Source organism: Sphaerodactylus townsendi, linkage group LG06 (genome assembly GCF_021028975.2).
Source record: "Sphaerodactylus townsendi isolate TG3544 linkage group LG06, MPM_Stown_v2.3, whole genome shotgun sequence".
NCBI lineage: Eukaryota > Metazoa > Chordata > Lepidosauria > Squamata > Sphaerodactylidae > Sphaerodactylus > Sphaerodactylus townsendi.
Window position 1 is genome coordinate 126,724,443 of NC_059430.1, and position 27,586 is coordinate 126,752,028.

At 49.9% G+C, this 27,586-nt stretch overlaps 3 protein-coding genes across 3 annotated transcripts in view; 1 reads left to right on the top strand and 2 right to left on the bottom strand.

The window, feature by feature from the left end:
- Positions 1–7,700, bottom strand: part of PPP1R37 (protein phosphatase 1 regulatory subunit 37) — a 63,581-nt gene extending 55,881 nt beyond the window's left edge. Inside the window, exon 1 of the mRNA XM_048500720.1 lies at positions 5,969–7,700. Coding sequence (XP_048356677.1) covers positions 5,969–6,722 — 754 coding nt within the window. The 5' untranslated portion in view covers positions 6,723–7,700. The remainder of the gene's footprint in view (positions 1–5,968) is intronic.
- A 542-nt stretch (positions 7,701–8,242) lies between these two features.
- GEMIN7 (gem nuclear organelle associated protein 7) lies at positions 8,243–27,124 on the top strand. Its single transcript, XM_048500722.1, has 2 exons — positions 8,243–8,490; positions 26,685–27,124. The coding sequence occupies exon 2, from the start codon at positions 26,694–26,696 to the stop codon at positions 27,069–27,071; it is 378 nt and encodes a 125-aa protein (XP_048356679.1). The 5' UTR covers positions 8,243–8,490; positions 26,685–26,693; the 3' UTR covers positions 27,072–27,124.
- LOC125434890 (bone morphogenetic protein 4-like) lies at positions 10,644–17,850 on the bottom strand. The gene is made up of 3 exons (XM_048500721.1): positions 17,690–17,850; positions 13,119–13,456; positions 10,644–12,141 (listed from the first exon to the last, which is right to left on the bottom strand). Exons 2-3 carry the CDS (start codon positions 13,447–13,449, stop codon positions 11,252–11,254), a joined length of 1,221 nt encoding a protein of 406 aa, XP_048356678.1. The 5' UTR covers positions 13,450–13,456; positions 17,690–17,850; the 3' UTR covers positions 10,644–11,251.
- Positions 27,125–27,586: the final 462 nt, after the last annotated feature.

A 27,586-nucleotide genomic window follows, 5' to 3' on the forward strand; every position in this document is an offset into this window, starting at 1 on the left:
TCGTCATGGCTTTCTGCTTAACCCCACTACCGCCTGTGGGCTAGCTGTACTAGTCCTTTATTAAGTCCTTGTCCTTAGGAAGTCCTTTGAGAAACTCTAACCCTCCTGGACAAGGGGCCATGTGATTTTATCAGTCTTTATGATGGATGGATGGAATGCACAGGGCGGTTAATGCGAAAATATAATAGCCACAGGGCTCCAGTGATAGCTTTGTGAGATACCCAGGCCCCCTGCTCTGGAAAAACCTCCCTCTGAAATGTTTTTGGACATACTTTTTTATGCAAATCTGAGTTGTGTATCTCTGCACACCAGGTCACCAGTGGCGAAAAAGGACTGCCCTCCAGGCGGCAGCCAGCAAACTGGAACAGAAACACGGGAAGGGTTCTTCTTTTGGGAGGGGGACACAACCAGCTTGAGCAGATTTCCCAGACAGGCAGCACAAAAATGTCCTGAACTAAACAAATTCACAAAGTGAGCATTGCTGTCGGTACTGTCCCAATGCTATAGACTCAATCCCTCATATCCTGCTTTACTGTTCGAGGTATAATGATATTAGAACCGATCTGGGAGCTTTACTACCTCTAGAATTTATGTTTCTCTCAGACAAACTAAAAATGTCTAAGCTATTGAACAGCCCTAATGTAGAAATTTCTGAAGCAGTGGCTACATTTTTAATCCATGTTCTACATGATATATAACAATGATCCTGTTTTTGTATGTGGAATGTATGGTACTTCTGGTTTATGCCTAATAAAGGTTTTTGGATTGGATTGGATTGGATTGGATTGGATTGGATTGGATTGGATTGGATTGGATTGAACTAAACCAGGGGTAGGGAACCTGCGGCTCGAGAGCCGCATGCGGCTCTTCTGCCCTTGCACTGCGGCTCCACAAGCCGAGCTGCCGGCTTCATCCTTGCCTGCCCTGCAGGCAGCAGGGCAGGCGCATCTATGCGCTTCTCAGAATGAGTGAAGTAAAAGGTAAAAAAACCCCAATAAAGTGTTATCTTTATTTTAAATGTCAAAAATTATTTGCGGCTCCAAGTGTTTTCTTTTCCCGTGGAAAATGGGTCCAAATGGCTCTTTGAGTGTTAAAGGTTCCCTACCCCTGAACTAAACAAATTCACAAACGACAAACACGGCTTAGCAGGAAATCAGGTTACAGTGAGAACTTTGTATGTTACTCACTTCAGCTTGACAAAGCCTGCCAAGAGTTTTGACAAACTTCAAAACAATGAAGTCAACATAAAGCAGAAGCTGAAACAAGTGTGAACTAAAATATTAACAGCTACTGGGGCTGAGCTGTGGCAGGGGAAGGGAAGGGGAATGAAGGAAAAAGTTTTGCACATTAACTGGCTGTGGACATCTCATTTAGATGTCCTCCCATGTGCGGAGAAATCTCCAGCTTTCAACAAGGGAATGCAAAAAATCCCTCAGAAAGCCTGGCCCCAAAAGGCTACACTTGAGCAGAAGATGTAAAGAATTTCCAGCAAGGTGCTCTGAAATGCCATCGAATGAGCAAAAGCTGAAAGCAAAACAGGACGTGCCGTGTAGCGTTCCTGTAATCCAATTTAGGAAAGCCTCGGATACCGAAAGTGAAATTAAGACGCGGGACAGCTGGGGCCTCCTCTGGTCAAATCAATCGCTGCTTTGGTGGGATAACTGCTTCAGCAAACTGCGTATCTGTAATGCACTGTCACCGCAAAATGTGGACATTCCACAAAAGCAGACGCTCTCCCCGATTCAGAGTTCTGACGAACTGTTGATGCACACAGAGAGCACTTATTCAAGAGGGCTAACCCCGTTCACATCCAACCGGGGAGCAGCTCAGCACACGCAAAAGAATACACACAGCATGCTGATGATGCACCTCTGGGAGTGCAAGATATTCATGTGCATGCAACGTCTCCTGCCAATACAAGGGGTCGCAACAGGACAAGGTGGTAGTCTAGCATAGATTTCCCTGGACGTGGTTACCAGGCACCATTCTGCTCTGAGGATTTGTACGGGATGCGGTTGGGCTGCTGTCAGCATATCACTACCCTTCTCTAAAGCTATGACTGAAGAACAGTTTTACAGTCACCAGCCTAGCAAGATGAGGGTCCCCTATCCCAACCCCAGCTCATCACATCACAGAAAAAATCCTCCCTATTTCAAACCCCTATGTCAGGGTTCTGCAACCTGTGGCTCTCCAGATGTTCATGGACTACAATTCCCATCAGCCCCTGCCAGCATGGCCAGTTGGGGGCTGATGGGAATTGTAGTTCATGAACATTTGGAGAGCCACAGGTTGCAACCCCCTGCCCTATGTGCACCCAGAATTCTGATTCTACACAGACAGTATTTCTTAGCACTGGACAAAGCCAGTCAAAACTGATTATATGCTCATTTGTCAGAGGACGACGACTTGAAAAACATCTTCAAATCACTGGTTGGGCACACCATTCATATGCCTCCGATGAGGGGAAAGACTCTGCTACTAATGTCTGAATCAAGCAGGCAAAGAGTTCATATGTATCTGCAAAATATCACGGGTCAATCCACAAATTCCAATGCTACCTCACACAAGTTTACAGCTATTCAGGCATATGGTGCCATCTGTGTTTGTCAAAAAGACAACACAGATCTTATGTTGAGGGGATCAAGTGTTCCAGAAACAAAACACGGTAATTCAGGGAGGACGGCCTCTTCCAAATTAACATACAAAAATGCCTCAGATTTTAAACCACTGCCATTGCTGCAGACCGCTAACATCAGGCTCTATAATGCCAGCCCTTGCAAAAACACTTGGTACGCGTTGTCCTAAATAGCTGGGTGACAGCAATATGGAATCTTAGGATGAGTTTTTAAGATCCTGGGGAACGGAAAGGGGAAACTATCAACATGTTAGGCCCCAGGTGTCAAACTCGCAGCCCTCCAGATGTCATGGACTACAATTCCCAGCATCCCCTGCCATCATGATGTTGGCAGGGAACAATGGGAACTGTAGTCCATAACATCTGGAGGGCCGCAAGTTTGACACCTATGTGTTAGGGCAGTAGTGGCGAACCTTTGGCACTCCAGATGTTATGGACTACAATTCCCATCAGCCCCTGCCAGCATGGCCAATTGGAGTGCCAAAGGTTCGCCACCACAGTGTTAGGGTATGCATCACCCGAGTGAAAAAATCCTTATGACGAGAATAACATACCTATCAACCCTCTATTCAGGACTGTTCCAGTCTGGACAGAAATATAGAGGTGCATTCCTTATTATTTGACTCATTTACACCTCACCTTTCTCCCCAGTAGGAAACCAAAGTGACTTACCTCATTCTCCTCTCCTCCTTTCTTTCCCTCACAACAACCCTGTTAAGTAGGTTGGGCTAAGGTGGTGTGACTGGCCTAAAGTCAACCACATGCTTCCATTTGGGGTTTCGAACCTGGGTCTCCTAGATCATAGTCCAACATTCTAACCACTATACCACACCGGCTCTCCTCTTCTTGGAACATTCACTTTCAACAAGTATTAAGGTGACAACCTGCTCCATAAAGTTAACATACTGTAAGCTTTTCAGTATAAATTAACAACATACAACAACGTATAGAGTAACAAAAATGTACCCCTGCCATCCTCTATGGTAAATACAAAGGAATACCTCTAGCAGAATGTTTGTTTGTGTGCAGAAGGGATCACGGAATCATCAAAGCATGTCTTATTTGACTGTAAGATTTATAGTCCTATTAATGAAGGCCTCATTATTCCTAGAGCTTCTTGCTTTCCAGGAAGAGACAGAAAGAACTCTCCTTACAATTACGTTAACTGATCGGAACCAGGAGATCACCTATGGCGAAGCCAAATTTGTTGGACACCGGGTAAAATTAGGAAAATTTAGGTTAGAAATTCATAATTGTATCAGGATAGTTATATTTTTAAAACTGTAAAAGCCCTTGTAAAGTTTTATATTATTTTTAGCGTTATTTTGTATTATTCCTGTAGTATATACTAGGATACTTTTATTATCTGGTCTTGGACCGTATAAATGAATAAATGAAATTAATAACAAAAATCTAGCCTGGGTGGCATATGGGCTGGTAGAGCCCTGTGCTTGAATTCAAGGGTGGCACTAGGAGAGCCACAGCTGGGGGTTGTTGTATAGTGGTTAAGAGTGGTGGGCTCTAATCTGGAGAACCGGGTTTGTTTTCCTGCTCCCCCACATGAAGCGTGCTGGGTGACCTTGGCCCAGTCATGGTTCTTTGGAACCCCCTCAGCCCCATCTATCTCACAAGGTGTTTGTTGTGGGGAGAGGAAGGGAAGGAATTTGTAAGCAACTTTGAGACTTTTTACAGGAGAGAAAGGGGATGGTATCACATCCAAACTCCTCTTCTTTCAACCCGGGTCCAGACACAGAATCCCTGAGTGACAGTCAGTGTCTTGCACTCAGGTCTTCCACTATAAACAGGAACATTAGCAGTGCTACTGCAAGAATGAATGATATAGCTTGTAAAGCACTCAAAGCACATGAGAATGGATCTGTGACAATTGAGGAAATACTCTGAATTTCTGTCTAAGCATTTGTGGTGTGCAAATTTACAGTTCTGGATGTGACCGTTTCAATGAGTGAAAAGGAGAAAGCAGTGCCTTTAAAAAGCTGGAAGGAGAGGGGAAGAGCAATAAAAGCAAAAGTCAATGTGTCGCTGAGAACAATTATCCAGCAAGATGAGGGGAAAGTCTTGCCAGATTTCCAGGATACAGGCTTTGGAGAGTTGAAACCCCCTTTGTCAAATAAGGTAACACTGGACTTGAAACGTGCTCTTCTATGGCAGACCAACACAGTACCCTTCTGAAACTATCCAGCAAGATAGAAACCATGTTTATATTTATAAGCCTCCCAGAAGGGAAGTGCAAAGACAAATGTTTTTGGGATCCTCTCTGTAGTGGGACTTCTGCACAGAAAGGAGAAATACAGTTTGAAACTTGCCTCTTTTTCCACGCCTCACGCTTGTTGGGAAACAAGTATTAGCAATCCCTGCTTTGGGCTGCAAAGAGTTACACAAACTAGAACCTTCCTAACCAGGAAGTTTTAAAGTTCTCCTGCCCTGGCAAAAACATTTGGTAAGTACTTAAGCACAGGTCGCTTCAGTTAATAGATATAAGCTTCAGGTTGTCATAAGATTTACTGCTCCTGTGCTTGCAGTTTGTCCGGTCACAGAAGAGTCAAGCAAGCAAACTTCTTCCCAGTATGGAGATACAGATTCACCTGCTTAAAAAGTTCTGCCTGTCCAAGCACACAAGAGCAGAGCCAATAAAGACTTAAGCAATCCTACTGAATCAAAGGTAATGCTTCCAAACTGGGCCTTGTGTACCTTAGGGAGCGTTTCCAAGAATGTACCTCCCTAGCCCTTAAAATCAGATAGAGGCACCTTGTTCCATTGATCAAAGAATCTCCCTGAGGGCACAGAGCAGGGTGTTTTCCAACAGGCCATATTACAAAACTCTCTGCCGCAGGGAAGCAACCAAGTTACCTCCTCATAAAACTTTCTCTGACAAGTGAAGACTTTCCTGTTTTCAGAAGTCCTCAGCAGTTCCTTAAAGTTTAACACCAACAGAACCGCCGAGCTGGATCACACTATTGGCCCATCTAGTCCAGTATCCTGCTCCACTTACGGGCCAAGCCCTTCTTTCCCCAGAGCCCCACTCAGGATTGGAACAGTCAACTGCACGGTAATCAAGGATTACTCTCACTCAGCATTCGTTTGTTGGCCTGGCCAGATTCTTAGCGGGTTTTGTGTCTTGTTTTTGTCTCATAAATATTTTGCCTCATAAATATTAGCCACTTCGAATGCCTTCAGCCACCAAGTGGCAGGGGGTGGGAGATCATTTCAACTCCAGACAAACAGGGTTGTTTGCTAAAAACCAGATCTCCTGAGACCAGTCTGGCTCAGCCCCAAGAGCAAGATAGATTTTTAGAAGCTTTGGCCATCGCTTACCATGCCTCCACGGATCTTTGGGCTCCACTGCACCTGACACAATATCTTCATCTGAAGGGAACGTGACACGCTTCGCCCCAGGTTTGAGCTTCCCATCTTCAGCGGGTGGAAAGGCCTGGTCCGACGGGTCATCCTGCAGGTTTTCTCCACTTGCTGTCGTGTCCACATCTAAGCTACAATTCTGAGAAGGGGAGTCCGATTTTTCCTGCAAACTGCTGCTCTGAAGGGGAGGTTTTTCAGCGTCCCTAAGGCATTCTTGAGCACTTATATCCACCTCCGTGGCCAGAGTGGTCTTGCCACAGGCCTCCCCACCGACCAACAAACCTTCCTGAACCGGAAGCCCTGAATTCTCGTTCCCGGTTGGCGGAAACTGCTCCCCTGCCTTGTCACCAGTCTCTCGCAAATCCTCCTTCGCAGCGTAAGGGTCCACTGTGCTGCCGTCAGGATGACTCCCTACAGCGGGAGGGTTGCACGGGGAGCAAAGGCTGTCCAGATTTTGGAGATGAGATGACAAGTCCGCTGCGTCTTGGAGCTTCATCCCGCCTCGCCCACCGTCCTCTTGGGAGGCAGCCCAAAGGTCCGAATCCCTCAGCACGGCCTCCTCCTTCGGCACATCGGGAGGCAGCAGCAGCAGGAGATGGTCCCCCTCAGCAGTTTTTCCTTGCTGCTGCATGGGGGGAACCCGCACACACTCCATGGCCGGGCAAGTCAAGCGGGTGTCCGTCAAAGGGGGAGTGCCCTCTTCCCTTCTCATGGACCCCCTGGAGGCATTACTGAGGGGTGGAGCCCACCCCTCCCACCACCCACCACTACCTGGGCCAGAGAAGGACAGAAAATCTCTTAAGCGCAAAGAGAACAGACCAGGCTTGTGGTGAGCCAGCCCAAGGGCCTTACAGGGACCATTAAGGAAGGATAGTATCAGCTCAGGGCAGAGCTCGGAAGGGCTCTATCTCTAAGGAAAGCAGAAGCAGAGACCCTGCTTGGGACAAGAGGCCAGGAGGATGACAGGTACTGCCTGGACGAGAGATCAGAAATATTTAGGGCAGGGGGTGGGGGGGATGTCATTCCCTGGTCTCAGGCAGCCAAAGCCTTCCCTCATTCAAGAAAAGAGTTGTGACTTGCGGGCTGCAGTTAAAACGAGCACCCAGGAGGAGAAGGAAGGAAACAACGACTCTCTTTTTTTGCCCAGATCAAGGGGAAAGAGCAAGGACTGTCTCTCAAGCCTGGCCAGAGCGTATGCATTGGGATGGGCCCCCTTCCGGGCTGCCCCCCCAGGGCCGAAAGGGGAACGCAGCCCCGCTCTTGGGCCAAGGAGGGCAGCGGGGGCTGAACAACCCAATTTGGAGAGGGGGGGGTCGCAGAGTGGAGGAGGGCCAAGAAATCCCTCGGGAGGGGGGGCGGCGGAGAAGAAATAGAGAAGTCGGGGGGGGGGGTGGTCAGGGATTGCGGGGGGGGGGCTCTCGGTCTGGGAAGGAGGAGTTCCCGGAGAAGCACCTGGGCCGGGAGGCAACTGCGCACCCGCGGGCAGGGAAGGAGGAAGGAGCCGGTTCTCAGGGAAGCAGCGGCCCCGGGGGAAGCGGGGAAGGAAGAGCCGCCCGGCCGGCGCCTGAGCGGAGAGAGGCCCGTTCGGCGGCAAAGCGGCGCCTCAGCCAGCCGCGGACCCGAGAGAAGCCTCCGCCCCCTCTGGCCGTCCCTCCTCAGCGGTGCGGGCGAGCGGCGGCCGGTGCGCGCGTCCGCCGCGGCACTTTCCACACGCGACGGGGACCCGCCGGGCCAGGAAATAAACCCGTCCCGTTGCTCTCCAGCGGCGTCGCCGCGCGCCGCTGCCTTCGCCGGACGGAGGTCACGTGAACACCCACCCCCCCTCCCGCTTCTGCACAGAGTGGCGAATCGGCGGATGAGTTTACTTCGCCTCTCCCCAGCCCCCTCCCTTCCCTCTCCTCTCTCAGCGCCGCAGGTTTGATTTCGGCGCTGCGCTTTCGCCACAAGGGAGTAACGAAACGGTTCGAACCAGGGCCGAAAGCCATCTTTTTATTTCGTTTTAATTTTAAACATCATTTTTGGCTGTCGGTTACCCACGGTGAGGGAAGATTTGGGGAGCGCTGGAGCGAAGCCGGAGCACGAATGTGCTGACGGGGAAAAGGAGGCGGAGTCGCTCAGAAAGCCGCCTGATCGTGACGTGACGCTCACGCGCTTTCCTCTCACGCTTCGCTCCGTCTGAAAGGGGGGGGGGCTGAAAGGAGGTGGGGGCGCATGCGCAGTTACCTCCAGGCCTGTTTGCCCGGAGTCATAGAGTTTTAAGTTCTTCTGATACCAGAGCGGATGAAAGTGAGCGACAAAACACAGAAAGGGGACACTGGAGGGTTTTCTTGCTGCAATGATGTATTTCCGGGTTAAGCAGTGCCCCCTTCCCATCGTTGGTTTAAGAACGTGTTGGGGGTTGGGTTGGAGATCACAAGTTTTGAACCGGGGATTTAAGGGTTTCCATGACGACGTGAGCGGCACCCAACAGGCCCGGGCAGGTGAGTTAACGTTCATTATAGTGGGAAAGCAAAATTCTATCCGTGGCCTTCCTTATGCGGGACGGGAGAAGCAGATTCCTGGGAGTGGGCTTGATTAACCCTCTCTTAGACACGACCCTCACGGAGTGGTCTTAGGTCGGCCACTTTATGCCAGTTTAAGCCTACCTCACAGGGTTGTCGTGCTCAAAAAACAAGGTAGTGGCCTTGCTTAAGGGAGACGAGAGAGGTAAATTCCTGGGAGTGGGCTTGATTAGGCACGACCCTCACGGAGTGACTTTAGGTCAGCCACTTTACGTCAGCTTAAGCCTACCTTACAGGGTTGTTGTGAGGATAATATGAGGAGAGAAGAACCATATAATATGACCACTCCTGGCTGAAGTGGGCGTGTGTGGGTGTGTGTTTGCGTTCTATCGGAGAATCCACACAGTATTTCCCCTTAATTGATCATGGTCTGGGTTTTCCCCTCCATTGCTTTAGCCACTTATGTCAGTTTAAGCCTACCTTACAGGGTTGTTGTGAGAATAATATGAGGGAGAGAAGAACCATACATGCAACACTGAAGTTCTTGGGGGATTTTTTTAAAGCACTCAACAAAAGCACTGAGTAGATGTTGTATGAAAGGGCAGAGATGAAAGCTGGTTTTAATCAGAGCTTTGGGGCTGGGAAAATATCCTGGCTGGAGTGGGCCCGTGTGTGTGTGGGGTGTGTGTGTTTGCTGCGTGCTATTGGAGAATCCACACAGTATTTCCCCTTAACTGATCAGGGCCTAGGTTTTCCCCTCCATTGCTTTAGTCTTCCCTAAATCTGCTTTGCTACCATCTTTTGGGGAAGAGTGAGTCTCTAAGCATGTTATGCACAGATCAGTCCATGTTACAGAACAGAGGAATCTGGCCTATCTTTAGACTGCTTCACTGAACAGGGCTTGTCTACTGGGAAGGTGGTGCAGTAGCAGAAAATGTATGTTCTGCATATAAAAAGTGTGACAAACAGAGAAAGCAAATCATAAAACCAGTGTCGAGTGTTGGGAGGTCTGGATTCAGGTAATGGCACTCACAGTGTGATCCTAGTCTATCGTCTCTCAGAAAAAGATGCTAGCAGGGTTGCATATTCCTCCACCACAGAACTCAATATGCCAGACCTACTTCGTTGTAGAAGAAGAGTTTGGATTTATAACCCACCTTTCTCTCCTGTAAGGAGACTCAAGGTGGCTACTAAGCTCCTTTCCTATCCCCACAACAGACACTTGGTGAAAGAGTTCCAAAGAACTGTGACTAGCTCAGGGTCACCCAGCAGGAATGTAGGAGTGCAGAAACACATCTGGTTCACCAGATAAGCCTCCGCCACTCAGGTGGAGGAGTGAGGAATCAAACCCGGTTCTCCAGATTAGAATCCACCTGCTCTTAACCACTGAACATTGCCGGCTCCTGTTGCAGAATGTTCCATCTGGGTTCTAGTGCCTTCCTAACTCTGCTCCCCTCCACATCCATTTGAAAGTCGTTCAGTGAACTATAAATGGTCTCGTATCAAAGTACCATGTTCAGTAATGCACAAAATAATGGTTTTAACAAAGGCAGTGCATAAGAATGAGTGATAATTCTCGTATTCATTCTGGACTAATGCGGAAGCATACATTTTTCTTGAATGCCGCACTTCAATTGAACGTACTAATATCTTTTTTCTGAGACAGAGTATGGTCACCCACTTAGTGTAACCTACCTCACAGGGATGTTGTGATGAAAGCGGGGGGGGGGACTATGAGCACTACACTTGGAGGAAAGTGACATTATTTTGTGGCTTCCTGGTTTTTCCTAAATTGTTTCTGTGCTTTTATAAATATTTAAAATAACACATAGGATTTTGCTAGGCACTTAGTCCTGGCATTTTTGATGTTAGTTATTTAAGAGTCACCCCGGCCTGGGTGGCTGGGGTCGGTTTTTGGATGGGGGACCGCCAAGCAGAGTCAGGGTCACTACACAGAGACAGTCAATGACAAACCACCTCTGAATATCTCTGGCCTTGAAAACACTACAGGATTGCCATAAGTGGCGGCAATTTTTTTTTAATTAAAAGCTACTGTGCTCTGTAGTTATTCCCAAACAGTGAAAGTTAATGGGTGAGATTTTTTTAAAATGGGCGGGTGGATATAACCTTTGCAAAAATACCGAGTTTGCTAAAAGGCAGTCATGTGACCAATAGGAAAAAATAAAGGCCTTGCCAAGTTCGTGTCTCAGCTCCCCGTTATAAACGCCCAAGTTTTTATTTATCATTTTTGATCCAGCCGGAGGTTTATCACAGGTGAAAAGAGAAGAGAATCGACTCTTTAAAGCACAGCATAAAGAAACACCTCAGATTCACTCACAAGTTTTCATCAGAATGTGAGAACTGCCTTGCTAGATGGGGCTGAAATCCACATAGGGGTTCTGCTATTTGTCCTCCCACACCCAGCCATGGTCTCTTATGCAGATACACTGTTTCTGTCATGGAGGTTTCCCTTTGGCCCTTCTGGAGGAGAAAATTTGGGGAACCCTTATCTATTGCCAACCAGCTTCATTGGATGGCCACCAACACCCCCGCCCCCCCTCCAAAAAAAAGTTTTGGTAGTAAGGAAGAATCCCTGCTCTGTTGCTTCTAACGTAGGGGTCTGCCATCTGTGGCTCTCCAGATGCTCATGGACTACAATTCCCATCAGCCATGCTGGCAGGGGCTGATGGGAAATGTAGTCCATGAACAACTGGAGAGCCACAGATTGCAGACCCCTGTCCTAACGGCACCCGCAGCCTTCCACCACCATATCCTGGTAGGTCTTTAGGACAACCATGTCATGCTGATCCAAATAGAGCATGGCGATGGGGCTGAGGTCCGTCGGGACGCAGCACGCTTTGGGCACTCTGGCATCCATCGAGTTCAACATGGTCTGCACCACGGCGTGACTGGAGGTGTTCATGTGGTCAGCCAGTGGGAATCGGCACTCCCCGGAGCAGTAGAAAGCGTGGTAGCCGCTGGGAGCAACTATCCAGTCGTTCCACCCGACCTCCTTGAAGTCCACAAACAGGCGGTGCCTTCTGCATCTCATGGCAGCTTTGGTCTTTGATTTCAGGTTCCTGAGCTTGCTGCTCGGTCGTGGGATTTTTAGGGCCCTCCTGCCTCCACTCTGGGTTAGTCTGCTAGGCTGGCTTTTGCTGTGCCGTTTTCCACGGGTTAGAGGCTGCCCTCTTCGATCACGGCTGTAGGTGACCAGCAAAGGCCTCTCTAGGGCCCACTGGGCCTCCTCCTCACCAGGAGACCGCCTTGCACGAAGTGGGGCTTGGTGCCAAGGCTCCCAGCTGTGGTTCAGACGTTCCACCTCTACAAGAATCCCAAGACATCGGACCCGTTCCGTTGCCCTCTTAAAAGCAGCAGTGACGTCAAAACTCTCCCACTTGGGCTGGCTGACCGACAGGAATTTGCGAGCAAGGAATCCACTCTCGTTTCTGGAATTGGATCGGAGATCCGTGGCGTGGTAGATGTTTACGTGGAAGCCCCCGCCGTCTTTTTGGGAATGGTAGAGACGCAACTCCAGGGCCATTAGCTCCTCCTCTTCAGGAAGGAAAGTGAGGTTGAACAGGAAGTAGAATGAACCTCCTGCCACTTGGGGGATATGGTCAAAATTCTCTAGATGTGGGAACAGAATAGAAGTTAGGAATTTGGAGCTGAACTGTTGCACGGGAGAACTGCATTGCTGGATCGGATTTATTTATTAAATTTGCTGCCCGCTCTTCCCAGCCGGATGGCCAGGCTCGGAGCAGCTTTGACACATGGATAAAATATCAACAGTACAATATGCAATTCAATATACAACTTCTGAAACACAACGGCTGCCACAGGAGGCGGAGCCGGCCATAAGATGGTGGCTGACAACTTGCCTCCAGTCACGCGGTGAAGATCCTTGTATTGTGGTGGCAGCTGCTGCCCGGGCAACATTAAAAAAAATATTCACAGCCAATCAAATCTTGAATGGCCAGTCAGCAGCCTTGCTGGGCAGAAGTCCCACCTTGCCCTGCCCACACGTGAAAGGTTTCAGTGGGCACCATATTGGAGACTTCTGGTGTAAGAACTCTAGCCACCAGCATGGCTGGTGTAAGAACTCTAGCCACGTGCATGGCGTGGGGTGAGCATTGCACCGGGCGCATGCCTGGGGGCGGAAAATTGCCTCCTGCAGCTCCCCCCGCTCGCTCCCCTTACCTGAGTTCAGCCTGAAAGTGGGGGCGGGAAAAGCGGCCTGTTCACTTGAGGCTGAAAATGGCCTGGTGGGAACTACACTTCCCAGGAGACCTTGGGGCTCACAAGGTCTTCCGGGAGGGGAGTGAGGGGTGGCGTGCAAGGGAGGGGAGGGGCCCCAGCATCTGGACATGGCCCGCCCACCCTAGTGGAGGGAGGGGGAGGGGGGCATGCAAGGGGAGGGAGGGAGGGGTGGCATGCAAGGGAGGGGAGGGATTGGACTGTATATCCAATCTCCTGTCCTCTTTCACTACCTCCAACCCTCAGAATTCTGCTACCAAACTCTTCCTTGCCAAAGGGGTTTCCCAGATCCCACCTCCCCGCTCTGCAAAATGCACGTGGCCACAGAAGGTGGGCAAACAGCAACTCACCCACATGGCGGAATGCGCGCACGGTGTTGGCCGTCCTTGCCTGTTCCTCCAGGAAGGGCCGCTCCAACTCCGGGAGAGAGGAGAGAGCTTTCCCCAAACAGAACTGGTGCAGATCCAGTAAGTACTGCGGGACCAGGAGTCCCGGCTTGGGTCGGGGCCGCCGTTGCAAGCCCAGGTGTCTCAACAGGGTGGCTTGGAGAGACTGGATTAGAACCCGCTTCGAGTCGGCCTGGCTGGTCTCTGGAGTGGGGGCCACGTGGGGGCCTTCGGAGCCCCAGAGAACGAGAGGCATGAACAGAACTGCCAGGATGGGCAGGTTACCAGAAACCATGGTGGAGCTGCAGGAGTCAGGACGAGAAAGAGAGTGGGTGAACACTATGCATAGGCAGAGCTTGGGTCCTGGGTCTTTTTCTCCACTCCCCTCTCCCTGGCAAAATAAATATACCCAATGCAGTATGTTTCTGCTTATCATATTTCACTCTTAAGGACTTTTGCTTGGAGTCTGCAACCTGCAGCTCTCCAGATGTTCATGAACTACAGTTCCCATCAGCCCCTGCCATCATGGCCAATTGGCTGTTGGGAATTGTAGTTCATGATGGGAATTGTAGTTCATGAACATCTGGAGAGCCGCAGGTTGCAGACCCGTGGCTTAGGTATAGTTCTTTCTCTGCTGGTAGTTGGGAGGATAACTCCAGTATGGTAAGACAGTCTGATTTTCTAGTTTAGTGCTGTGTAGTTTAGAAAGGCTGCGAGCAGCATTAAGAAGCTTTAGTGTTCTGACGCCTCGATGCTAGCATCTGTGGCTGGCATCTTCAGAGGATCTCTGAATTCAGAGGATTCAGAGGATGCCAGCCACAGATGCAGGCAAAACATCTGGAGAGAATGCTGCTAGAACACGGCCATACAGCCCGGAAACCACACAGCACCCAAGTGATTCCAGCCGTGAAAGCCTTCGACAATACATAGTCTGATTCAATGTTGTCCAGATAAATCGGTTCTCCTTGGGGTGCTAAAAGAGGTAGGCTAGCAAATATATTTGTGTGTTTTAAGACTCTGCAGAAAGATTGCTAGCAAAGGGCTCAGTAAGGATTAAAGAAGGATCGAGTTCATTTTGCGGGTTCATTTTGCAGGTCCGTAGAACTGGAGAATGAGGATCCAGAGAAGTCCAGATAAAATTATTGAAGGCAACACTTGCTTCTCACTGCATTTACTGCTGTAGCTTGTAGTTCACTCTTTGTTTAGTTTATAGCAGCAGTTTCCAACATGGCGCCGCCAAGTATTTTAAGAAGTAAGCGGGGCTGGCGGGGCTTTAACCCAAACAAGACTAGCTCTGCCTCCTGCAGCAGCCATTTTGTTGCTGCGTCAAGGACACAACTTTGGATTTATACCCTACTTTTCTCAGCATAAGGAGTCTCAAAGCAGCTTACAAACTCCTTTCCCTTCCCCTCCTCACTATAGAGGCCTTGCGAGACAGGTGGGGCTGAGAGAGTTCTAGGAGAACTGTGACTAGCCCAAGGTCACCCAGCAGGCTTCAGGTGGAAGAGCTGGGAAACTAATCCAGTTCTCCAGTTAAAGAGTCTGCTGCTTATGTGGAGGAGTGTGGAATCAAACCCAGTTCTCCAGATTTGAGTCCACTCACTTCTTAATTCGTTATAGCAGGACTTCAGTGCCTTCCAGATGTTAACTACACCCCCATCAGCCTCTGTCAATTGGCTATGCTGGTAGGGGCTGATGGGAATTGTAGTTCCTGAACATCTGGAGAGCCGCAGGTTCCCTACCCCTGTGCTATACCATGTTGGCTCCCGATGCTGTGTCAGAATTTCACATTTGTCTGCAGGCTCATAAAGGGTGCCGAGCCCCGGTTTGTAGCACGTTTTGCTTAGAGAGTTTGTTTGTCACCTCCCCCCCCCCCCTCCCGGTTTTATCATCCTAGTCCTACTGATTGTTCACTGGTTGTCTTCTGCTGACTGGTGGTGCTGTTTTATATCCCGTGATTGTGCTGCCTGATCGTTCTGTTTTATATCCTGTAATTTGCTTTGAGTCTCTGCAGGAAAGGGAGACTGGAAGTACATTCTATACCAGTGATGGCGAACCTATGGCACGGGTGCCAGAGGTCGCGACTGAGCCCTCTCTGTAAGCACGCTGCGACACAGAGTCTGCTATCATGTGGGGGGCAGAAAATCACACACACACCTACACACACACCCATCTAGGCTGGCCTGGGCCACTGAGCATGACATGCATGCACCGCGGTGAGCAGGGAGGACTCAGCTGGCAGACCTGGTGCCTGTGCTCCAGGTGGCTGCCGCCTCGGAGGCGAGTACAAAGGGAGGCAAAGATGCTAGAGAGGCACAGAGCAGTGCGTGCGGGACTTGCTGGAGGCTAGGCCTGCTCAAACAGGTGGGGCAGAGGAAGAGGGAGCCAACTGGTTTTTTCTGAACGAAAACCTCAGCATTCAGGTTAAATTGCCAGGTTGGCACTTTGCGATAAATAAGTGGGGTTTGGGCTGCAATTCGGGCACTTGGTCTCAAAAAGGTTCGCCGTCACTGTTCTATACCCAGAGTGTAAAAGAAGGCCGGTGCAACCAATTCCAGGTATTCCCTCAGGTTCCATCTCACACTGGTGGTGAGACACGCAGTGGCAAATGCAGCTGTGAATGGGATCGCAAATGCTGCCACCAAGGCAGCTGTAAATAAACTGCACCCACAGACATGCAGATGTGTCTCACCCCCCTGTGAGTTGGACAAAACGTCTACCTCACCGCACAATCTCTCCCTACTGTGCCAGTGGCAGGAGCAGCAGTGGCGTATTGGTTAAGAGCAGGTGCATTCTGATCTGGAGGAACCGGGTTTGATTCCCGCCTGCCTCTGAGCTGTGGAGTGCGCTTATCTGAAGGAACCCAGATTAGCCGGTGCATTCCTAGCCACACATACCAGCTTGGTGATCTTTGGGCTATTGTTCAGGGGTTTTAGACTTGCGGGTGCCTCTCCAGATGTTCGCGGGACTACAGTGGCTGATGGGGATTGTAGTCCATGAACATCTGGAGGCAGCTTCGCAGGTGCGCAGACCCCTTGGACTAGTCCTGGTAGCCAGAGCTCTTCTGCCAGTTCCACCCACCTCACAGGGTGTTTACAGAGGGGGGAAGGGAAAGGAGATTGTAAGCCCCTTTGAGTCTCCTGCAGGAGAGAAAGGGGGGATATAAACCCAAACTCTTCTTCTTCTTGCCATGACACACCTCTGAAGATGTCAGCCATCGATGCAGGTGAAACGCTGGGAACAAGAACTACCGGACCTCGGCCACCCAGCCCGGAAAACCCACCACAGCCTGCTGATTCTAGCCGTGAAAGCGTCCGCCCAAGCTTGTCTGCATTTGCCCCCAAATGCTGGTTCTCGTAAAGAGATTGCAAAGGACCGAGAGACTTCTGGGTTTTTATGAACGATATGAATGATTTCGTGAATGAAATTCATCATTTTGGGAATCATTTTGTGGGATAAGGGTTGGGGTGGTGGGTGCAAGTAATCTTGACAGTGAGGCTTCTGTCCCCCATCCCCGAGATGGCAGAAACCCTGGTTGGGGGCGGGGGGCGGGACAGGAACAAAACCGGGAAGGCCGAAGAGCGTGCCGCTTCAGCCCCTGCTCCTTCCGGAAAGCTTGTTTGGGTACGTAATCCATATGGGCAGGGTTTGTGTTGAAAGGGGATGGGCAGGAAAGGGACAGGGCTGCAGTCAGGGCCAGTGTTGATCCGCTGTTTATTGTCGCAGGCTTTCACGGCCGGAATCACTGGGGTGCTCTGTGGTTTCCGGGCTGTCTGGCCGTGTTCTAGCAGCATTCTCTCCTGATCTTTCGCCTGCATCTGTGGCTGGCATCTTCAGAGGATCTGATAGTAGGAAAGCAAGTGGAGTATATATACCTGTTGGAGTGTCCAGGGTGGGGGAAAGAACCATTGTCTGTTGGCAAGTAAAAGGGTGCAATTAGCAAGCTAGATTTACATGTGTTGAGTGGGATCCACTCTGACAACCACTTTGTCAGACTACACAGAGAAGCCATTGAAATCCACAAGCACATGGACAATTTCAACAGAAAGGAAGAAACCATGAACATGAACAAAACTTGGCTACCAGTGTTGAAAAACACTAGAGTCAAGACAGTGACTAATCAGCTCCACACAAACACAGGATGACTTCTTAGACAGTAAACAATCAAAGGGAACAAAGGCCAGGCTACTTCTATTCAGATGACCTTGCCTATTGACCTTGCTATCTTCATTGTTACTCACATGCTAATGGGTGGATCCCACTCAACACATGTAAATTTAGCTTGCTAATTGCACCCTTTACTTGTTCATGGACTACAAATCCCATCAGCCCCTGCCAGCATGGCCAATTGGGATTCGTAGTCCATGAACATCTGAAGAGCCGCAGGTTGCAGACCTGTTCTAGTCTCTTTCTTCGCATTAAACTAGCAGCTTTTGCAAATGCACACTTTTAGCAATCTGGTGTTCACTGATGGGAGCCGCAGGTTGCAGACTCCTGCGAATAGTCTCCCCCCCCCCCCCAAAAAATGTACTTACTTGCAAGACTGGTGGCTGCTGGCAAGAATCCATTTTCTCCCCACCCCTTCCTGTCGAACCCCGGGTCTTTCCTCTGCCGAGCGCACTTCAGGTCTCTCCCACCCATACGGCTTGTTCTCGGTCCCCCATGCCAAGAGGCGCCCCTCGCTGCCTCCTGGACAGCCCAGCCCAGTCCTCTCTGCCACCTCCCTCCGCCCTCACCGTGGTGAATGAGAGCAGCCGCCTCCTGCCTCTCCTCTAGAGGGCTGGGATCTGCCCTCCCCGTCGACTGCGCTGCCTTCAGGATGTGATGTCAGCCAGACGAGTGGCCCCAGCCAGGACAAACAAGCCGTCGCCTCCTGGCATTCGATGGCCTTTTTGGACTCGCTGCCGGCTCTTTCCCTCTCGCTAGGAAATGGGTCCATGCAGATGCCAAGCCGGAGGAGAGAACCGACCGGCCTCCAGTGGCTTCCCCAGTGAGCAGCAGGACCAAGGAGATGGAGTGCCCATGTTTGGCCTCCTCTTTCCACAACCGTTTGGGGCCAGGTACCGTGGCTGCAGAATACCCAGAAGGCAGTGCTGCTGTAGGATAGCTAGCTGCATGCATACATACATACATACATACATGTGGACATGTGGATATATTTGTATATCTGTGTGGTTAGACTTAAGGGATTGACCGATAAAGCTGTACCATTGGAGCCAGGTACTGTGGCTGCAGAATACCCAGAAGGCAGTGCTGCTGTAGGATAGCTAGCTGCATGCATACATACACACATACATACATGTGGATATATTTGTATATCTGTGTGGTTAGACTTAAGGGATTGACCGATAAAGCTGTACCATTGGAGCCAGGTACTGTGGCTGCAGAATACCCAGAAGGCAGTGCTGCTGTAGGATAGCTAGCTGCATGCATGCATACATACATACATACATACATGTGGACATGTGGATATATTTGTATATCTGTGTGGTTAGACTTAAGGGATTGACCGATAAAGCTGTACCATTGAAGGAGAGGGTAGCTGCATGCACAGTTGTATTTTGGGATGATCAAGTATGAGATGCAAACACCGTCTCCACCCAGACTGGGCACATAGTGAAGGGAATTCCTAGCTTAGCAGGATTGCTGGGGATGTTTCCTAGGCACTCGGCGCCAGCTTTTTGCTTTCTCCCCCTTCCAAAGTGACTCCCATGACCCTCCCCAGGTCACGTTAAAAGGAAAACCTCTGGGCCACGGTGGAGGTGACTTGTGCTGGAAAGCACACACACCCCTGGCCTGGCGCCCAGAAGCACAGAAGGCCTGGGCCGGGCTCTTATCAAGCCAGCTGGAGAGAGGGCTTCCAGGGGCCGTCGCTTCCTTCGCCGCCAGACAGCACGCGTCAGGAACGAGCTGTCGTTGGAAAAGAGAGCGTAAACAGGGCCAGCGGAGGAAATTCTGTGGTCGTCGGCCAGGGTAGACGGTAGGAACAAACGTATACCACACAGGAATGCAGGGGGAATTTCCACCAATGCCGATGGCATTTCCTCCCGGGATCCCCGATGGACCCTGAAGCAGAGGTTGAGAACCTATTTGCCCACAGGCGGCCCATGCGCACGCAAACCCCACTTACCTAAGTCACAGCTCCACAGCAAAAGCCTCCTTTGAGCTGAGTGGTGTGGTGTAGCGGTTGGAGCACTACCAGGTTCCAGTCTTCCCCCCCACCCCCCGCCACGGAAGCTTACTGGGTGTCCTTGGGCCAGTCACACACTTTCGGCCTAACCTACCTCACAGGGCTGTTGTGAATGTTGAAAGATAGAGCTGGAAGGGATCTCAAGGGTCACGTAGGCCAACTTTGTGCACAACTCAGGAAAATGACAGACAGAGAGAAACCTTTATTGGCATTCTAAATTACAGTCTTTTTTTTTAAAAAAAGAACATTTATCCATTAATTGAACCCGTAAAGTACATTAAAAAAATACATTGAGTATCCACATACAAACCCCGATCTATCGATAGATAGATAGATAGATAGATAGATAGATAGATAGATAGATAGATAGATAGATAGATAGATAGATAGATAGATAGATAGATAGATAGATAGATAGATAGATAGATAGATAGATAGATAGATAGATAGATAGATAATATATAACATGATGAGAGATAAATTAACTGTACTATTTTGTAAAAAAAATAATTACGCTTGGCCAGGTCATGTTTCAGAAAGCTCGCAACATTTTCACAAATGAGGTCAGAAGAACCATTGAGCGGAAAATTCATGATAGATGACAGATCAATATTTAACCTCTCTATCAAGGGATGGGTATACATGGAGTGAGGGGAATCATAGATAGGGCATTCTAAAAGTGCATGTCGGACAGTCTCAACCACAGCCATTTTACACTGGCATAGCCTATTCCAGTGATGGCGAACCTTTTCAAGACCGAGTGCCCAAATTGCAACCCCAAACCCACTTATTTATCACAAAGTGCCAACACGGCAATTTAACCCGAATACTGAGGTTTTAGTCCTGCGTGAACCTGCCGTTCTGCCCTGCGCTGCTCCAGTGCCTCCACCCCACCCGCTCAAGCAGGGGCCAGCATGCTCTAGCCTCCAGCAAGTCCGGCGCGCACCGCTCTGCACCTCTCTAGCATCTCTGCCTCCTCTGCCCCCCCCTTGGGCATCAGCCACCCGGAGCACAGGCACCAGGCCTGTCAGCTGAGTCCTCCCTGCTCGCTGCGGGGTGTTGTGCCCAGCGGCCCAGGCCAGCCTAGATGTGTGTGTGTGTGTGTGTGTGTGGAGGGGTGATTTTCTGCCCCCCCCCCCCTGATTAACTCTGTGCGCGTGTGCCCACAGAGAGGGCTGTGAGTGCCACCTCTGGCACTCGTGCCATAGGTTTGCCATCACTGGCCTATTCTCATAGGGCACTGGTGGCACGGGTGCCAGATGTGGCACTCAGAGCCCTCTCTGTGGGCACGCGTAAACAGAGTCGTCCCCCCCCACACACACACACATCTAGGCTGGCCTGGGCCACTGGGCTTGATTATTAGCATTAAACCTAAGACCAAGTTTTGGGGAACCAGTGCAGGTAACCCTGTCAAGTGCTGTTAAACCCCACTGATTTTCATGCGAAGAACTAAAGCACGATCCTTTACCTGGGAGTAAGCTCGGTTGCTGGCAATGGGGCTTGCTTCTGAGTAAACCCTCCTAGGGTCATGATTCACCCGTTCAAAGCATTGCACAGTTGCTTCACCAAACTTACTCCCAAGAAACGTGCCTCGGAGCCAACCGTTTTTTCTAAACTAAAACCTCAGTACTATTCAAGTTAAATGGCGATGTTGGCACTTCGCGATAAATAAGTGGGTTTTGGGTTGCAATTTGGGCACTTGGTCTCGAAAAGGTTCGCCATCACTGTCATAGGGGATATTATTATATCTGCCAAATGTCACAGCGTTAGGCAGAGCATTGAAACGAGCTACTGAGTATGCTCTGCGTTTGGGATCGCTCAGGATATACAAATAATTAGCACAATACCAGGCGATTCCTAAAGTCTTTGGGGAGCAACTTTCCCCCCCCCCTGCATCATTCCCTGTTTCTCTTGTTCAATTAATGCGGATTTGATTTCATTATGGGTTCTTGTGGCAGACATTGCAGGACATTCACAACTAGCCTCCCCACTTCTAGTGGCTCCTCCTGTATGCCGGGAGAAAGGGAGAACGCTTGCAGGATTCCTGGCCTACCTGGCCTGGAAGAAAATTCCTTCATCACCCCAAACTGGTGACCAGCGTGGTTAAGAGCAGGTGGACTCTAATCTGGAGAACTGGGTTTGATTCCCCGCTCTGCTGCTTGAGTGTGGAGGCTTATCTGGTGAACTAGATTAGCTTGTGCACTCCAACACATGCCAGCTGTGTGACCTTGGGCGAATCACAGTTCTTTGGAGCTCTCTCAAGTCCCACCTACCTCATGGAGTGTTTGTTTTGGGGGTGGGGAAGGGAAAGGAGTTTGTAAGGCCCTTTGAGTCTCCTTACAGGAGAGAAAGGGGGGATATAGATCTAATAAATCCAATTCTTCTCCTTTGGGCATGTAAGAAACAGACATGAGAGGAGAACCCAGTACACCGAATGAGCATTGATAAAATGGAGGTACTTATGAGCCCCTCCAGGGAGAAAAAACGTAAAAGAAAGCTAGGGTATAAACCAATGGTGGCGAACCTATGGCACTCCAGATGTTCATGGACTACAATTCCCATCAGCCCTATCAGTCATGGACTACAATTCCCATCAGCCAATTGGCCATGCTGCCAGGGGCTGATGGGGACTGTAGTCCATGAACATCTGGAGAGCTGCAGGTTGCAGACCCCTGTGCTAGGGCAATCCCCGCCCCCACGGCAAATAAGAGGGAAGACGCAGCAGCAAATTCTCTGCAGAAGGCAACCCGTGACCTTGAGCTGCTGCTGCTCTGCCTTGGACCTGTGTGCGATTTCTGAAAGCCTGCTGCTCAGCACAACCCCTGGGCTCTCGGGCTGCTCCTGGACTTGCTCTCTGGACTTTTGCTGCTTGGTTGACCAGTGAGCTCTCTCGCTCGGCTGGGACTGTGCTCTGGCCATTGCTTTGCCTGGTGTTTTGGGGAACGATGTTTCCCTGTTAAGAACATAAGAACAAGCCAGCTGGATCAGACTAGAGTCCATCTAGTCCAGCTCTCTGCTACTCGCAGTGGCCCACCAGGTGCCTTTGGGAGCTCACCTGCAGGATGTGAAAGCAATGGCCTTCTGCTGCTGCTGCTCCTGAGCACCTGGTCTGCTAAGGCATTTGCAATCTGAGATCAAGGAGGATCAAGATTGGTAGCCATAGATCGACTTCTCCTCCATAAATCTGTCCAAGCCCTTTTTAAAGCTATCCAGGTCAGTGGCCATCCCCACCTCCTGTGGCAGCATATTCCGAACACCAATCACACGCTGCGTGAAGAAGTGTTTCCTTTTATTAGTCCTCATTCTTCCCCCCCAGCATTTTCAATGGATGCCCCCTGGTTCTAGTGTTGAATAAAGACTGTGGACGTTTGCCAACTTCAGCCCACGACAGCCTCGTTCAAGATTGGACCATTTTGCCATGTCTATACATCCTTTGCTTCATGTCTTCAGTCACACTTGATGTACTGCTATTTATTTATTTATTTATTTATTTATTTATTTATTTATTTATTTTTTTATTTATTTATTTATTTATTTATTTATTTATTTATATACCGCCCGATCCCCGAAGGGCTATGGAGAATTACTCTCCCTCAAGATGAGGTAGAAAAGGTAAAGTTTCCCCTTCAGTCGTGTCTGACCCTGGGGTACCCCTGCAAGCTGTGATTTCATAGGCAAGCCTCTTTTGTGGGGCAGTTTGCCATTGATTTCCCCGGCTATTCTTTACCCCCTAGCTACGTGCTAGGTACTCATTTACCGACCAAGGAATGGGCGGATGGCTGAGTTGACCATGAGCCAGCTGCCAGGATATCTGACCCACAGGGGGCTCGAACTCCTGACCGTGTGAGTGACAGTGCAAGCACTTAACCACTACACCACGCGGCTCCTTAAGATGAGGAGGCTACAACAGTAACTCACGCAGGTTACATGAAGACATGGAGCTGCTTCCTACTGAAACAAACCCCTGGTCCTCCAAGATCTGTACTGGCTACTCTAGGGATCCCCAACCTTTTCAGGCTCACGAGCATCTTTGGTCCTCACATCTTTGGCTCGCAACCTTTTTGGTCTCACAAGCGTGCTGGGTGCCACCTCAAAATGGCTGCTGCCGGAAACGGAGCCAGACACAAAATGGCTGACGAAGCTAACCTTTAGTCACGCGGTGAAGATCTTTGATTTGTGATAGAAGCTGCTGACAAAACACTAAAAGAAATCTGCATGGTCAGTCATCTCTCTCCAGTGGCCAGTCAGAGGCCTGGCAGGGCCAAAGTCCTACCTGCCCTTGCCCAATTTCTAAAAACCCTTGGCAGGCACCAGTCAGGTGTCACTGGGCATCATAGAATTCCCAGGCCCCACGTTTGGGACCCGTGGTCTGCTCAGTTTGGTGGCAGCTCGACAGGGCTTCAAGCACGGTTCTTTCACAGCTTCTGTTGCCGGATCCTTTTGCATCAGAGATGCCCGGGACTGAACGTGTGATTCTCTGCCACTGAGCCACAAGCCCTCCTGCTTTGACTCTGGGGGGGTTGCTGAGGCTCCCTGACAGCCTCTTCGCCAAACTACAAATCCCAGGTTGCTGCAGAGAGGAAGCCAGCAGTGCGGCAAGCGAAGAGGAAGGAGAAGAAGAAGAGTTGGATTTATATCCCCCCTTTCTCTCCTATAGGAGACCCAAAGGGGCTGACAAACTCCTTGCCCTTCCCCCCTCACAACCAACATCTTGTGAGGTGGGTGGGGCTGAGAGAGCTCCAAAAAGCTGTGACTAGCCCAAGGTCACCCAGCTGGTGTGTGTGGGCGTGCACAGGCTAATCCCCAGAAAAGCCTTCCCAGCTCAGGTGGCAGAGCAGGGAATCAAACCCGGTTCCTCCAGATGAGAGTACACCTGCTCTTAACCACTACGCCACTGCTGCTGTGATGAACGCAGTAGAGTTTGGTGAAGGCAAGGTTTGCAAGCGTTCAGGGTCCATTTTTGCTATTCTCCCAACCCAGTGGCTCTCCTCCTCTGTGCTGAAGTTTTCCTTGGCTGTCGCCGGCTGTTGCTCCGGCTTCCCGTGGAAAACATCCTCTTCGCCGCTGACCCGGGGCCTGGCCGCCAGCCAGAGGGGATGCTGGCACAGCGAGGGAGCGTCAGGTTGGTGCCGCCACTGTGCAAGGGGGGGAAGCATGCCGACCTCGTGCTGCGGCACTTCCTGTTTACTGGCCCACGAGCACACCTTTAACCCTCTGTGGACCAGGGGCAGGCAGCCCACCTTCCCAGCTAGCTGGCCAGGCGCGGTTTAACAAGGTCAGTGACAGAACTCAGCCAAAGCGCTGGATCGTGCAACTTCAGACTCGAATGGAGATTGTTTTAGTGTCGCCTTTCCCAGCCTGCCATTCCATCCCTGGGCTCCTGTTCTCCTCTTCCTCTTTGCCAGCTGCTCACATTCTCATCTTCCCCCTTCCTTTGTGATGACTGATTGTCAAGGGGGAAAGTCATATTTCTGGCAGCTGGTTAACTTTATGGTAGTAGACCAAAGAAGCAGTGGGGGAAGGGTCTAGAGCAGCAGGGGCTGATGGGAATTGTAGTCCATGAACATCTGGAGGGTCGCATGTTGCCATGCTGGCAGGGGCTTATGGGAATTGTAGTCCATGAACATCTGGAGGGCCGCAGGTTGCCATGCTGGCAGGGGCTCATGGGAATTGTAGTCCACTAACATCTGGAGAGCCACAGGTTGCAGACCCCTGGTCTAGAGCAGGTGAATGCTGTTCCTTGCTGGGGAAAACAAGGGGGAGCAAGAGGCCTGCTGATGCACGGGCCATGTCTCGGGGCTACTCCTTCAGCGGACTCCTTTGCTTAATCTGGATCAGGGGCCTGCAACCTGCGGCTCTCCAGATGTTCATGGACTACAATTCCCATCAGCTCCTCCCATCAGCCCCTGCCAATTGGCCATGCTGGCAGGGGCTGATGGGAATTGTAGTCCATGAACATCTGGAGAGCCGCAGGTTGCAGGCCCCTGATCCAGATTAAGCAAAGCTATTCCACAATCGTAGTCAGATGAGGGGCGCATCTATTTTCTTTTGGCAGATGTAAACCCAGCAATTCCACATAGGGTCTTCTTTTATGCATTTTACAAATTAAATTAAGGAAAGGGGTTTGTGCCTGGCCAACCCTCAAAAATAGACTGGTCAGTCCTGCTTTTGCCTATGGAATTGATTTTTGTCTTCTATTGTATATTTTTATTTTACTGTAGCTTTTTTATTACTGTCATAGAACGGACAGTAGAGTAATCAGAGGGCAAAGTCTTCTACAAGGTTAGAAGCACATGGGTAGATATGAAGATCAGGAGAGAGTCTACTATTATCTGCCCTGAATGTAATTGTCTGAAATCGGGTGTGCTTAGAGATGCATCCATAAGATCAGATAAATATTGTGAGAATTTAACTGGCTTAAAGCGAGAATACTCTAAAAAAAAACTTTGCATTTTGGCCAAACCAAATGAAGACATGCAGATCCCACATATTTCCTTTGTATATACAAAGCGGAGTTTTGAGAACCCCTGTACAAGCCTGGGTTTGCTCTTATTGCACCAATACTCCCGAGACGATGCTGCACATTTTATTTGACTGTCTTAAATATGCTGATTTTAGACCTGATTTTCATTGTATTACCCCTCCTTTGCTAAGGTATTCCACCCCTAATCTTTGGGCTCGTGTTCTGCTAAATAATAGCTCATCTATGATACTAGAGACGGTTGCAGATTTCTTGGGAGAGGTCCTGATATGTTGATATGCTGTATTTCAGATCCCTTGCTTACAATTTTGTTTGTTTTTATTAATGCCTATTAAAAGTCTATTATTATTATGGTAGATTTCACAGCTGCCAGATCTTTAGCTGGTTGTTGGCCTTTCATTACAATTTGAGCCTCACCCAGAGGCCTAGGAAGCTGTACTGTATCAGCGTAGTATTTGTGCAGGGCTGCCTTCTGAATGACAGATGTTAATTTTGCCAATTCGAAGATGTTATTATTATTGCTACTACTACTACTACTTCAAAGCGGAGTCTTAACTCGCATGATTCTGATGGAAAAGAAAAAGCTAAGCAGTTCCAAAGGGTGAGGTTTGAGTTTGGTAGCACTTTAAAGGTGCAACAATATTTTTCAGGGTATAAGCTTTTGCGAGCCAAAGACCCCTCCACGTGACAAAGGAAACTCGTGACTGTGGGAAGCTTATATCCTGGAAGATCTTGCTGGTCTTTGTGGTGCTTTATCCGACTCAACTCATGCACTGCTAGGGCAGCACCTAACTTTGCTGAAACGCAGACAAAGGTCGAAAGACACAAGCAAGTTTACTTCCCCCATCTTTGCCCACAGGCTTCTACAATGAAGACGCCAGTCGCCATCATTCGTCTGCCCCATGGGCCAGACGGGACGCGTGGCTTCGACCCCAGCTCTCCCCGCTTCCAGGATTTGGGTCCCAGCAATCTGTCTTCCTTGGTCACCGCAAACCCGGCTGAGCTGGAGCGCGAGCAGGAAGGGCGTGTGGCGCTGCGGAAACGCTACCTGCGTAGCCTGCTGGCCATGACCGGCCGGCCCGTCAACTTCACGATGTACGAAAAGGTCAACGTCGGGGCACTGTTCGGCGCATCCGACATTGATATCCTGAACTTCCAGGTGTCTGAACTGAAGACTCCGCTGGGGGTGCAGAAGGAAGCCCTCCTCCGCTGCTCGGATATCATCGCATACTCCTTCGAGCTTTAAGGAGCTTACGAGCCGCTCCCTGCCTTTTGAATAAAGAATCTGTGCTAGACGAATGCAAGGCCCTTTTCTGCAGAAAACTATTCCTGACTTTATGTATGTGTGAAAGTAAAATAGGGAGACAGTCCCAGGCACATGTAGGGGAGCAGCAGTGGCGTAGTGGTTAAGAGCAGGTGTAATCTAATCTGGAGAACTGGGTTTGATTGTCCACCTTGCCACTTAAGATGTGGAGGCTTATCTAGTGAACTAGATTAGCCTGTGCACTCCAACACACGCCAGCTGGGGGACCTTGGGTGAGTCACGGTTCTTCGGAGCTCTCAGCCCCACCTACCTCACAGGGTGTTTGTTGTGAGGGGGGAAAGGAGTTTGTAAGCCCCTTTGAGTCTCCTGACAGGAGAGAAAGGGGGGATTTAAACCCAAATCTTCTTCTTATGCTGTGTTTGCAGGACTGTTCTAACCTCACAGCTTTTTTTTCCAAAAAATGGAGGAGAAATAAGTGTAACTTTTTCCACCAAAAG